The sequence below is a fragment of the Ruditapes philippinarum genome, unplaced genomic scaffold (assembly GCF_026571515.1).
Source record: "Ruditapes philippinarum isolate M1 unplaced genomic scaffold, ASM2657151v2 ctg2037_1_1_1_1, whole genome shotgun sequence".
NCBI lineage: Eukaryota > Metazoa > Mollusca > Bivalvia > Venerida > Veneridae > Ruditapes > Ruditapes philippinarum.
The window spans coordinates 346-13,649 of NW_026860868.1; the positions used below are offsets into that span (position 1 = coordinate 346).

Genomic DNA, 13,304 nt, shown 5'->3' on the forward strand with positions numbered 1-13,304 from the left:
ACATCAAGGGACATCACCATTGGTATTCCATGAAAATTCCATGTAAATTATTACCAGAAATTTGAATCTTTATGCTTTTCCTAAAGTCTTAGTACATTTTTCTCAGGTTTGATTTTATTGAAATATTTTTGCTCATCTGGAGGCGTGCAGCTTTAATGCATGAAAGCTCACATTGGTTCTTCTTTTACCTGTAAAACTAGAAAATCTGCATTGGGCTTTTACATTGATGATGTCACTTATTGTTATACCAAAACAATAGTTCAACATTATTTATGATGACAAAAAAATAAACAATATACTTTAACTTACGAATGAAACATGCTAGCTAACATAATCCTCTCGTTGGTTGTTAACTTTGGTCTTCCAAACTTAATACTGATAGGAAAATTTTCCTCGGCAGATAGAACCTCCAGTATATCTCTTCCATCTTGTAGGTACTTTCCCTCTGCAGGGATACCATTGATAGACAACAGTGTATGACCAACTGGGAAAATAAAGAAAAGCATATATGATATTTCTAATAAGTTATTCAATTTAGACGTAATAAAGAACTTACAGTACATCTTGATAAATCCAAATGAATTTAAAAACTGGGGACTTTGATTTTCATTTAAAATCACAAATATTTAAAAACTTTCATTTGTTGTCTTGTGACATATTTTTTATATAAAATAGTTAATAGTTTCTATTATAGCACTGCATGCAGTGTTATTGCTCATCTATTAAAATTCAAAGTTAGCAATGAAGTCACCACCAGACAGAGACCACACTTAACTTTAGACCACACTAACTTTTTCTAACTTTATCTAAAGTCAAACACACTGAAGAAAGAATATTGCAGTAAAATATACTCATAGAAAACAAAACTGTCTTGCACAAATATTAATTCAAATGTCATATTTGACCTTGATGGTCAAGGTAATTCAAAGGTCAAGGTCAAATTTGAATTATATCATTGTCAGCTATGTCATAAGTGTTCTTTTGTCCAGAAATGAACCAAATCCATAAATAAATAACAAAGTTATAACAATTCAAATAATTTGACCTTGATAGTACAGTTTAATTATTAATTATAGCAAAAAAAAAAAAAACACAACCCAAAGTCAAAAAATTTACCTTCAATATCAAGGCCATTGATGATTAAAGGTCATAATCAATTTAGTTTACAAAAAGGTCTTGTCCTATGGACAATTGTGATCAAGTATGAAGACAATCCATTCATAAAAAACAAAATTAGCAAATTATCAAGCAAAATTCAAATATTTGACCTTGAAGGTCTAGGTCCTTTATGAATGAGGGTCAAGTTTAGTTAAGTCCAAAAGCTTGAGGCAGGATATTTTTCTCATTCTGTGACAGATTTATCAATTAGATTAAAAAAACATTGGAATTGGGAATATATTTGTTTAAAATATGATAACTTTGGACAAGGTTTTTTCAAATTAAGAGTATTTAGGGTGGCGCAATAGCTTAGTTGCTTAGAACACTCACTCTTGAGGTCCTGGGTTCGATCCTGTGTAACACCCTTGGGATTTTTCAGAGACACTTTCAGTGTTTCCCACCTAACTAGAGGTGTACTGGTAAGAAATCCAGGTATTCCTCGCATGTATCAGTGCTATACACTGGGCATGTAAAAGAACCAAGGGGTCTATTCAATAAGAGCTAGGGATTGGTTCCCGGATTCCCTTGTATCTCATAGCTTTCTCTGAAGTGACTAGTCTATAGTCATGTCTATGTCGGCACAGGCCAATATTGTCTGCATGAGCATCTGCATTTTAGACTGACCCATCTACAACCATTTACTTTACACTGCTCAATCAGGTTTCAGGGCACATCATTCATGTGAGACAGCTCTTACAAATATAATTGATAATTGGATCAGTGCTCTGAATGATGGCAAACTTGTCGGAACTGTTTTTCTAGACTTATCAAAAGCCTTTGATTTAGTAAACCACCAAATTCTTCTAGAAAAACTACCTTTCTATAATTTCTCTTCACATACTATAGATTGGATAAGATCTTATCTATCAGACAGGTCACAAAAAGTCAATGTGTCTGGTGTTTTATCTGAACCAGCCGAAGTTGTCTCAGGAGTGCCTCAGGGTTCAGTCCTTGGGCCCCTACTATTTTTGATATACATAAATGACATCCATCTTCATGTTAAACAGTCAACTACCGATATCACGGTAGGGAATCACGTGACTTTTACGGTTACGCGTACAGACAATATGGCGGCCTAAAAACCTCGATTCACATGTGTTTTTCAGGTAATTCTTTATTATATCCCTTTTACTTACATACGAGACCTGTTGCAGCCTACGCGGAATAAAGAATTGTTGCCGCCTATACCTTATTTTCCACCTCTGTGCTCATAGTTTTTACAAACACTCAAAAATTCAACAGAAATTTTGAATGTGAACAATTATATTTCGGGTAACATTCACGCAAAATTTGTATTTTTTATGAATTTGATTAAACTACGTCGAGTTAGCAAAGAGAAAATGTTCATAGAATTTCTTTATTTGAAAATGTAAATATTAGGCATGTTAAATGTTGACAGGTCATTTTCTATTCCATTACACGAGAGAAAAATGATTTGGGTAACTCCCACGCATACTTTTATTGTTGATAACTCCCACGCAATATTTCATGTGCAGGCAATATCTATGCAGGTTATAGCCTAGATATTGATTGAAAAAAATCATGATTGATGCATTTAGCATCAAACTTTCATAGAATATTGAATAATATTAAAAATACCGCCAATAGGTCCTTGATAGAAGTAACCCAGCAGGCACATCAACGGTGAACAACGTTGAAGTATGGTCAGATTTCAACTTTGAAATAACGTTAGATTTATGTTCGAATTTGAAAGTTTATAAAACGTTGAAGTTCAACGTTGGCACAACGTTGAAGTTTCAATGTCATTTCAACATACTTTAATTCTAATATAAAGCAAAGTACTGTAACATGGTTTAACAAAAAATTCAAGACACTATTAAATACTTCAGCAATTTTATTTCAAAACTACAGTTCAAGTGTAGCTTAAATTCAAACGATTTAAGAAGTCCTTTTAGTTTAACAATTAAGCTACAATCTGTTACAATCTACCACTAGTACTTCTTCTAGAGCTCTCTGGGTATGTCTTAAGTGTTTCATGATGGTGTTTGAATACTTCTACTGATTCTGCAAATAAAATAAGAAGTTACTAGTTGACTTGGTCAATCTCAAATTATATATAATTAATCAACTTAGTGATTTGTTTTATCTTAAGATAATTATCTTCTAAGATTTACATAATAAAAAAAGCATAGAAATTAAGGTACAGCTGAAGTTTCATATTGACAGTAAATTATGTACAAAAACAACAAAAACTTTTTAAAAACAAGAGGGCCATGATGGCCCTGAGGTCGCTCACCTGTATATAGCCCCCCCTCCCCCCCCCCCCCCCCCCCCCCCCCCCCCCCCCCCCCCGAGCCAATTTTTACCCAAGGGCTTTTATTTGAACAGACTTGGTAGACACCCATAAGAAGATGTTTCATGCTAAACATCTAAGTTCTAGCTCATTGGGTTTTTTAAAAGAAGCTTTTTTAAGTTTTTACTATACACATATAGTTAAAAACAATGACACCTCTGGGGCAGGGCCAGTTTTGACCCCAGGGCTTTTATTTGAACAAACTTTGTAGATATTTACTTAAAAATGTTTCATGTATAATATCTTAACTCAAGCTATTTGGGTTTTTTCAATGAAGATTTTTAAGTTTTTGCTATACACATATAAGGAAAATCAATGACCCCCGGGGCCGGCCAGTTTTGACCCCAGGGCTTTTATTTGAACATACTTGGTAGACACCCATTAGAACATGTTTCATGCTAAATATCTTAGCTCTAGCTCTTTGAGTTCTTTAAAAGAAGATTTTTTAAGTTATAACTATATGCATATAGGGAAAATCAATGACCCCCTGGGGTGGGGCCAATTTTGACCCCAGGGCTTTTATTTGAACAAACTTGGTAGACAATCATTAGAAGATGTTTCATGCTAAATATCTTAGCTCTAGCTCTTTGGGTTCTTTAAAAGAAGATTTTTAAAGTTTTTACTATATGCATATAGGGAAAATCTATGACCCCCTGGGGCAGGGCCAATTTTGACCTCAGGGCTTTTATTTGAACAAACTTGGTAGACACTGATTAGAAGATGTTTCATGCTAAATATCTTAGCTCTAGCTCTTTGGGTTCTTTAAAAGAAGATTTTTTAAGTTTTCACTATATGCATATAGGGAAAATCAATGACCCCCCGGGGCGGGGCCAATTTTGACCCCAGGGCTTTTATTTGAACAAACTTGGTAGACACTCACTAGAAGATGTTTCATGCTAAATATCTTAGCTCTAGCTCTTTGGGTTCTTTAATCGAAGATTTTTGAAGTTTTTACTATAATTTTATTATGCATATATGGAAAATCAATGACCCCCTGGGGCAGGGCCAATTTTGACCCTAGGGCTTTTATTTGAACAAACTTGGTAGACACTCATTAGAAGATGTTTCATGCCAAATATCTAAGCTCTAGCTCTTACAGTTCTTTAAAAGAAGATATTTAAAGATTTTTCTTTCGGTTGCCATGGCAACCAGAGTTCTGCATGAAATGGAATTCTTTGAATAATCTTGATAGAGTTTCATACAAAGAGTATTCCTGCCAAGTTTCATTAACATTGGCCTTGCGGTATCATAGAAGATGTCCTTAGAATATTTAAAATGTGGACGGACGACAGACGACGGACGCCATTTGGTTGGCCATCCTAAAAGCTCACCTGCACTTTGTGCAAGGTGAGCTAAAAAGCTATTTAAGTCTGACCTATGATTGGTAAGAAAAACTGCTCCCATCAGTTACGTCAGCATTTTCCCAAGAACAGTCCTTTCCGTATAGAATCTACAGCTGTAATACTCTAATTTTCAGCCAGGACCAGGATCTAGAATATAAAATAGACTTATTATTCCCAATAAATTCACGGCAATTAAACTTAAAATTTAACACTCATCTTTATTATTTAACCTCAAACAGTTTAATCAATATTTGTTTTGATAATGCAATGGATTTAATGTATTTTTCAAACTAATTCACATTTAATTTTACTATCACTAAGATATAAAATTAATACAGCTAAATTGACGAATCGTCTTGGGGCGTAAATTATATGGGGCGAACAACACTTCATCTGCTTATAGGTTACAATAATAAGATAAATAAATTTCAAAAAGGCATGGCTTGTAAAATCATAAATTGCCAAGGATATCAATAACTTCGCGTAAGGCCTACCAAACCCAAATCATTCAATTAGGTCGCGTTTTGATACAAAAGTATCAAATATTAGAAGGAGGTTTTGTATTTCTGTTTTTATTAGTAAAATTACAGTTGTCATTTTTCATATTTTGCAGATATGGAAGGTTCCATCTCGGATATTGTTTGTGATAAATGTGGAAAACATTTCATTCACGGATAGGTCTCAAATATTGACCACATGAACAGTCTACACGGCACAGGACCTTATAAATGTTGTGGTAAAACATTTTATAGCCCAGCAAATCGGAAACGTTACGGGTTTTACTGTTGATATTAAGATGACATTGATTTCAAACATAAGTCCTCTAGATTTTATTACCTAGTTTGTAAAATAAAAGACCCATTCTAATATTCTTTAGGTTGTTTTCTTTTATGCTTTAGATTAAAAAAACACAATATAATAATGTTAAATACAGAAACTAATTTGAAAAAAGTTGGTTACATAAAAGACTAAGTGATAAAATGACTTGAATGTCTTTACAATCTAAATATAACGAATAACATAAAATGCCATACCTGTCACGTTTCGACTTGCCACAACATTTACAAGGTCCTGTGCCAAGTAGCCAGTTTATGTGGTCATTAAGACAAATGGCTGTCCAACATTATCCACAAACAATATCCGAGCTGGAACCGTCCATATCTGCAAACTATGAAAAATGACAACTGTAATTGTGCTTAAACTGAAATAGACCTCCTTCTTATATTTAAAACTTGTATTTTAATTTCTGCGATTAATTCATCTATATCGAAACTTCATTTAATATATTCACGTGAGTATGTATTCTGCTATCCATAGGGGCTTTATTCTATCCAGGACCTTTTGGCGGTATTTTTAATATTATTCAAAATTCTTTGAACGTTTAAGGCTAAATGCATCAATCATGATTTTGTCCAATCAATATCTAGGCTATAACCTGCATAGATATTGCTTGCCCATAAAATATTGCGTGGGAGTAATCAACAATAAAAGTACGCGTGGGAGTTACCCAAGTTATTTTTCTCTCATGTATTGGAATAGAAAATGACCAGTCAACATTTAACATGCCTAATATTTACATTTTCAAATAAAGAAATTCTATGAACATTTTCTCTTTGTTAACTCGACGTAGTTTAATCAAATTCATAAAAAATACAAATTTTGCGTGAATGTTACCCGAAATATAATTGTTCATATTGAAAATTTCTGTTGAATTTTTGAGTGTTTGTAAAAGCTATGAGTACAGGGGTGGAAACTAAGGTATAGGCGGCAACAATTATTTATTCCGCGTAGGCTGCAACAGGTCTCGTATGTAAGTAAAAGGGATATAATAAAGAATTACCTGAAAAACACACGTAAAGCGAGGTTTTTAGGCCGCCATATTGTCTGTACGCGTAACCGTAAAAGTCACGTGATTCCCTACCGTGGATATGTTTGCAGACGACACTTCCCTTACTTCTACTGGAAGTAATTTAACGGAAATGAATTATAATCTTCAAACAGATCTTGATAGTGTTAGCACATGGTGTAGGCAAAATGCAATGATATTAAATGCACAAAAAACTAAGGCCATAAATTTCTCTTTAACCTTTTCCCTTATATAAGCGTGTTTCGACGGCTTTTTGCCCCCCCCCCCCCCTTTTTGAGGCCTCAAACAGTGAAAAAATGCCCTATTTAGGCCCCAAACACTGTCTTTCGTTTGAGAAATGTTGTTAAAAAAAGTGACCATTTTTTCGGCGCCGTCCCCCATCCAAATATTACATCAGGGGGTTGCCAGAAGGGGGATGTGCCCCCTTCTGTTTGGGGGGTTTGAAGGGGGGCGGAGTCCCCCTCATCGCCAATAAAATTTTGGACTTGTGAGAGGCTTAAAATGACCCCAGGTCGATCATAAGGTAACGTGTAACCAACGCTGAAAAGCCTTTGACTCTATCTCAATCCCTTGAGAAGTTGCATCACTTTGAAATAAATTTTGATGGAAAAAATGGAGGCAAAAAAGTGATTTTTGGCAATTTTGAGATGTCCCCTCGTTGCCATGGTAACAGGAAATTTAAGACTGAGCATGTCGTTACAAAGGCAATGGTCCAGTCAACATTTGTGCCAAGTTTGATTAGTATTGAAGCATTTTTCATAGTTTCATAGCAGTTTGAACTTGTAACAGGAGGCTTTTCAGTGAAAATGGCCATTTTTCACAATATGCTCATGGGGGAAAGGGTTAACTAAAAAAATTATAAATGTTACAAAACAACATTTTTTCACCAAAATTAGGTAAAAGACCACATGTTAACATGGAAAAACTAGATTTTGGGTGATTCCAAGGTTTTTCATCATTTTTTGTTAACCTTTTCCCTTATATAAGCGTGTTTCGACGGCTTTTTGCCCCCCCCCCCCTTTTTGAGGCCTCAAACAGTGAAAAAATGCCCTATTTAGGCCCCAAACACTGTCTTTCGTTTGAGAAATGTTATTAAAAAAAGTGACCATTTTTTCGGCGCCGTCCCCCATCCAAATATTACATCAGGGGGTTGCCAGAAGGGGGATGTGCCCCCTTCTGTTTGGGGGGTTTGAAGGGGGGCGGAGTCCCCCTCATCGCCAATAAAATTTTGGACTTGTGAGAGGCTTAAAATGACCCCAGGTCGATCATAAGGTAACGTGTAACCAACGCTGAAAAGCCTTTGACTCTATCTCAATCCCTTGAGAAGTTGCATCACTTTGAAATAAATTTTGATGGAAAAAATGGAGGCAAAAAAGTGATTTTTGGCAATTTTGAGATGTCCCTCGTTGCCATGGTAACAGGAAATTTAAGACTGAGCATGTCGTTACAAAGGCAATGGTCCAGTCAACATTTGTGCCAAGTTTGATTAGTATTGAAGCATTTTTCATAGTTTCATAGCAGTTTGAACTTGTAACAGGAGGCTTTTCAGTGAAAATGGCCATTTTTCACAATATGCTCATGGGGGAAAGGGTTAACTAAAAAAATTATTATAAATGTTACAAAACAACATTTTTTCACCAAAATTAGGTAAAAGACCACATGTTAACATGGAAAAACTAGATTTTGGGTGATTCCAAGGTTTTTCATCATTTTTTGTTAACCTTTTCCTTATATAAGCGTGTTTCGACGGCTTTTTGCCCCCCCCCTTTTTGAGGCCTCAAACAGTGAAAAAATGCCCTATTTAGGCCCCAAACACTGTCTTTCGTTTGAGAAATGTTGTTAAAAAAAGTGACCATTTTTTCGGCGCCGTCCCCCATCCAAATATTACATCAGGGGGTTGCCAGAAGGGGGATGTGCCCCCTTCTGTTTGGGGGGTTTGAAGGGGGCGGAGTCCCCCTCATCGCCAATAAAATTTTGGACTTGTGAGAGGCTTAAAATGACCCCAGGTCGATCATAAGGTAACGTGTAACCAACGCTGAAAAGCCTTTGACTCTATCTCAATCCCTTGAGAAGTTGCATCACTTTGAAATAAATTTTGATGGAAAAAATGGAGGCAAAAAAGTGATTTTTGGCAATTTTGAGATGTCCCCTCGTTGCCATGGTAACAGGAAATTTAAGACTGAGCATGTCGTTACAAAGGCAATGGTCCAGTCAACATTTGTGCCAAGTTTGATTAGTATTGAAGCATTTTTCATAGTTTCATAGCAGTTTGAACTTGTAACAGGAGGCTTTTCAGTGAAAATGGCCATTTTTCACAATATGCTCATGGGGGAAAGGGTTAAAAAATACTAAATCAAAAAATACTGCTTCATCTACTCTGCACCTTCAAAACAAAGAGATAGAATTTACAGACACTGAAAAACTGCTAGGAGTCCAGGTTGACAAAAATCTTAAATGGAAAACACATATTCAAAATATTATTAAAAAATGCAATTCACAGCTCTATTTGCTTCTTAGAATCAAACAGTACCTTGATCTCCACTCCATAAAACTTTTTTTAATGCTTATATTTTGCCAACATATTGACTACTGTTGCACTATTTGGAGAAACTGCAGTAGTGAATTACTTTCGCAAATTGTTCAACTTTCAAAAAGAGCTGCAAGAATTATTTTAGACAAAAGTTTTGATACCCCATCAAATATTCTATTTAAAGAATTAAATTGGATGCCCTTTGATCAAAGAATTATGTACAAAAAGGCAATCCTCATGTATAAATCTATAAATGAACCATCCTTTCCTATTTATATGAAAAATAAATTCCAAACAATAAATGACAAACATGACTTTAACTTAAGATCTATACAAAATGAAAAACTAACTGTACCCAAACCAAAAACAGAATTTTTTAGAAAATCATTTAATTACTCTGGTCCTGTGGTATGGAACAACATACCAATCCATATTCGAAATTCTGATACCCTGAGGAAATTTCAATCCTCCTATATCCAGTGGCAATTTTCTAACTAATTGTTTGTACATATTGTTTCAAAAACATATACTTTCCATGCTGAAGTTATGAAAATGTCACTTCTCTATGTAAGAAGAAAAAAATTGTTTACTTATTTATTGTATTGATATGATGTTTAATGTACATATTTATGTTGTCTAAATGTTGATTGTGATATTGTATAATACTATTTTATGTTGTTTTGTATATACTGAGGCCCGCATGGAAGATCGGGAAACTGAATGTGTTAGCCTCATAAAATAAAGTCATTACTTACTTACTTACTTACTTACTTACATCCTCGCGAAGGGTTTGACATTAATGGAAGATAGATTACCTTAGGCTTAAACTAGAAATGTGTCCATAGGACACGGGTGCCCCCACCGCGCCACTGTTCTGTCAATCTTTTTACTAAGTCAAGGGAAATAACTCTAGAAATACTGGATAAATCCACAAGCATAACCCCAGGTGCAAATCTAAAATATGCTGAGCAACCTGCCTATAAGGTTTAATGACTATGTCAAATCCTTTTTGAGAAACTTGCGACAGAAGTTGAAAATTGCAAAAATTTTCTAAGTGAAGGGCAATAACTCTAAAAATACTAAATAAATCCAGACGAAAATACCTGGTGCACAACTGCACATGCTAATCAATATTCCTGTAAAGTTACATGACTCTAGGTCAAATACTTTTTGAGTTACCTGCGACACATGTTGAAAATTGCCAAATTTTACTAACTCAAGGGCAATAACTCTGAAAATACTAAAAATATCCAGACGAAAATACCCAGGTGCACAACTACACATGCTGATCAACATTCCTGTAAAGTTTCATGACTCTAGGTCAAATACTTTTTGAGTTACATGCGACACAAGTTGAAAATTGCAAAATTTTACTAAGTCAAGGGCAATAACTCTGAAAATACTAAGAATATCCAGACGAAAATACCCAGGTGCACAACTACACATGCTGATCAACATTCCTGTAAAGTTTCATGACTCTAGGTCAAATACTTTTTGAGTTACATGCGACACAAGTTGAAAATTGCAAAATTTTACTAAGTCAAGGGCAATAACTCTGAAAATAATAAAAATTTCCAAACGAAAATACCCAGGTGCACAACTACACATGCTAATCAACATTCCTGTAAAGTTTCATGACTCTAGGTCAAATACTTTTTGAGTTACATGCGACACAAGTTGAAAATTGCAAAATTTTACTAAGTCAAGGGCAATAACTCTGAAAATAATATAAATTTCCAAACGAAAATACCCAGGTGCACAACTTCACATGCTGATCAACATTCCTGTAAAGTTTCATGACTCTATGTTAAATACTTTTTGAGTTACATGCGACACATGTTGAAAATTGCAAAATTTTACTAAGTCAAGGGCAATAACTCTGAAAATAATATAAATTTCCAAACGAAAATACCCAGGTGCACAACTACACATGCTGATCAACATTCCTGTAAAGTTTCATGACTCTAGGTCAAGTACTTTTTGAGTTACATGCGACACAAGTTGAAAATTGCAAAAATTTACTAAGTCAAGGGCAATAACTCTGAAAATACTAAAAATATCCAGAGGAAAATACCCAGGTGCACAACGACACATGCTGATCAACATTCCTGTAAAGTTTCATGACTCTAGGTCAAATACTTTTTGAGTTACGTGCGACACAAAAATGAACGGACGGACGGACGGACGGACGGAAGGAAGGACGGACGGACAAGGGTAAATCTAAATGCCCGCCACTAATGTGGGGGCACAAAAACTCGAACCCAGATGTATAGATGCTAGGTAATCCCTTTTCTATAAAATTCACCATGGTCTGGTTGCTATCCCCATAGAAACATATTTGACACTCTTCTCCAAAATATTAAAAGGTAACTCTTTTTGTGAAATAAATAGACTTCCTATCAAGTTAAAGCTACTTACATCAACATATATACTACAAAGTAATAGAGCAGAATTTAATCAAAATACAGTGAACCCAATGTGTCAGCTATGCAAAAGAGAATCAGAAGATATTGAACATTTCCTATTTTACTGTGAAATCCTTGAACCCCAGTGTAAATTAGTACTGTGTGAAATTATAAAAGAGTACACAATATTAACTGGAGAAAACTTAAATGACCTTTCTACAAAACAACAAATTGGAATTATTCTAGACTGCACAAATATCCCGAGAATTAAGCCAGAAAATCTACACAAACTTGAATATCATTTCCGACGCCTTACTTACCTTCTTCATTCAACAAGATACAAGTTGTTGCTGTTGCTCAAGCCTAAGAGGATAAGGAGCAGTGGCGGAATAATCAACACGGTGGTGCAATATACATTAGGTATATTATTCCAGTATCAGTGTAAATAGATTGTATATATCTACTGTGTGGGAGTAACTGTGAATATAAGTGGGGCTATACATAGGTAGTGATATTCGGTGGAGGATTATTTGTTACACTCAGTTGACTACACAGAGGTTTGCCTATATAGGCGGTGAAGATTAACAACAACAACATGGCCATCACATAAGTTATAAGTTATTCACAGCAACCTCAGACTATAATAAATTCTCATTTTTTCCTAGAATGGTTTACCACTGGAACCACCTACCCCCTGCAGTAGCCCTACTCCCTACCCCTGAGAAGTTCAGTGCAGCCATAGCCTGCATCGAACATGTCTCACCCTAGTTTTCCAGCCTGTTTTTAACATTTTCTTCTTCATCTTCTTTTTCCAATATAGTACAGACACCTTTCCGGCGAATACTCATACTAGCCCAGCGCAGTGTGAGAAGTGTCTATATATGTACAAAAGTGATTTAAAGGTACTATGTATAGTGCTCGAGCAGAGATAATTGGGGTGAGGTTGGCTGTGGGGACTTTAACTAGGCCGTTGACTATGCGGTAGGTACATCATGGTCACCTTGGCATGGGCCCTGCGTTCTCGGAGGGTAGGCCACTCACTTTCACAGTGTTGCAGCATCGGTGTCACGTACACTGCTGGTTCTTCTGTAGTCTGAGAAGACCATTCTTGCTGCTCGGTGCTGCACCATCTCCAGATATGAATCATGAAAGAGGAGTATTCCACCAGAGGTCTCACGAGGGTCATATAGCAGAGCTCTATGATCCTTGGGCATTGATGGATGTTTCTCTGTAGAAAGGATGTGGCATTGTTGGCTTTCTTAATTTGTAATGAGGTCAATGTGATGATTCCAGTTTAGTGACTTTGGAAGTTGAGGCCTTAATATTTTGCTGTATCTACTTCTTCTAAGATGTGTCCATGGATGTTATATGGTTGTCTGATTGGTTTGATAGATAGACTGCTATTAAAAAGGACCTTTAGCATATTCAATTTCTTGTAATTTGTAAACACCCACCTTTTATCCCATCTCTCTCACCAAACGCCACAACAATCTTCTCATCAAAAACTTTTAAGGTCAGCTCAAGAGGAAAACTAAACGTCTTTTCATTCTCTGGACGTGGCATACTATGGTCATACTGGTAGATTAAGCCACCAGCTTTGTTAATAATGTACACACTAAAAATTGTCATTTTGTTGACATTTCTGGGAGATTGAAGAGCGAATACAGCAAAGGGGGGATAACCATGA

General features: G+C 35.6%; 1 protein-coding gene across 1 annotated transcript; it reads right to left on the reverse strand.

The window, feature by feature from the left end:
• Window positions 1–305: 305 nt before the first annotated feature.
• LOC132713643 (trafficking protein particle complex subunit 4-like) lies at window positions 306–13,297 on the reverse strand. The gene is made up of 2 exons (XM_060696294.1): window positions 13,072–13,297; window positions 306–484 (listed from the first exon to the last, which is right to left on the reverse strand). The coding sequence occupies exons 1-2, from the start codon at window positions 13,244–13,246 to the stop codon at window positions 306–308; spliced, it is 354 nt and encodes a 117-aa protein (XP_060552277.1). The 5' UTR covers window positions 13,247–13,297.
• Window positions 13,298–13,304: the final 7 nt, after the last annotated feature.

Coding starts and splice junctions, on each gene's coding strand:
- LOC132713643 (XM_060696294.1), bottom strand. CDS start 13,246: ATGACAATTTTTAGTGTGTACATTATTAACAAAGCTGGTGGCTTAATC. Junction 485..13,071: donor TGAGAGAGATGGGATAAAAG/GTGGGTGTTTAC, acceptor TTATTTTCCCAG/TTGGTCATACACTGTTGTCT.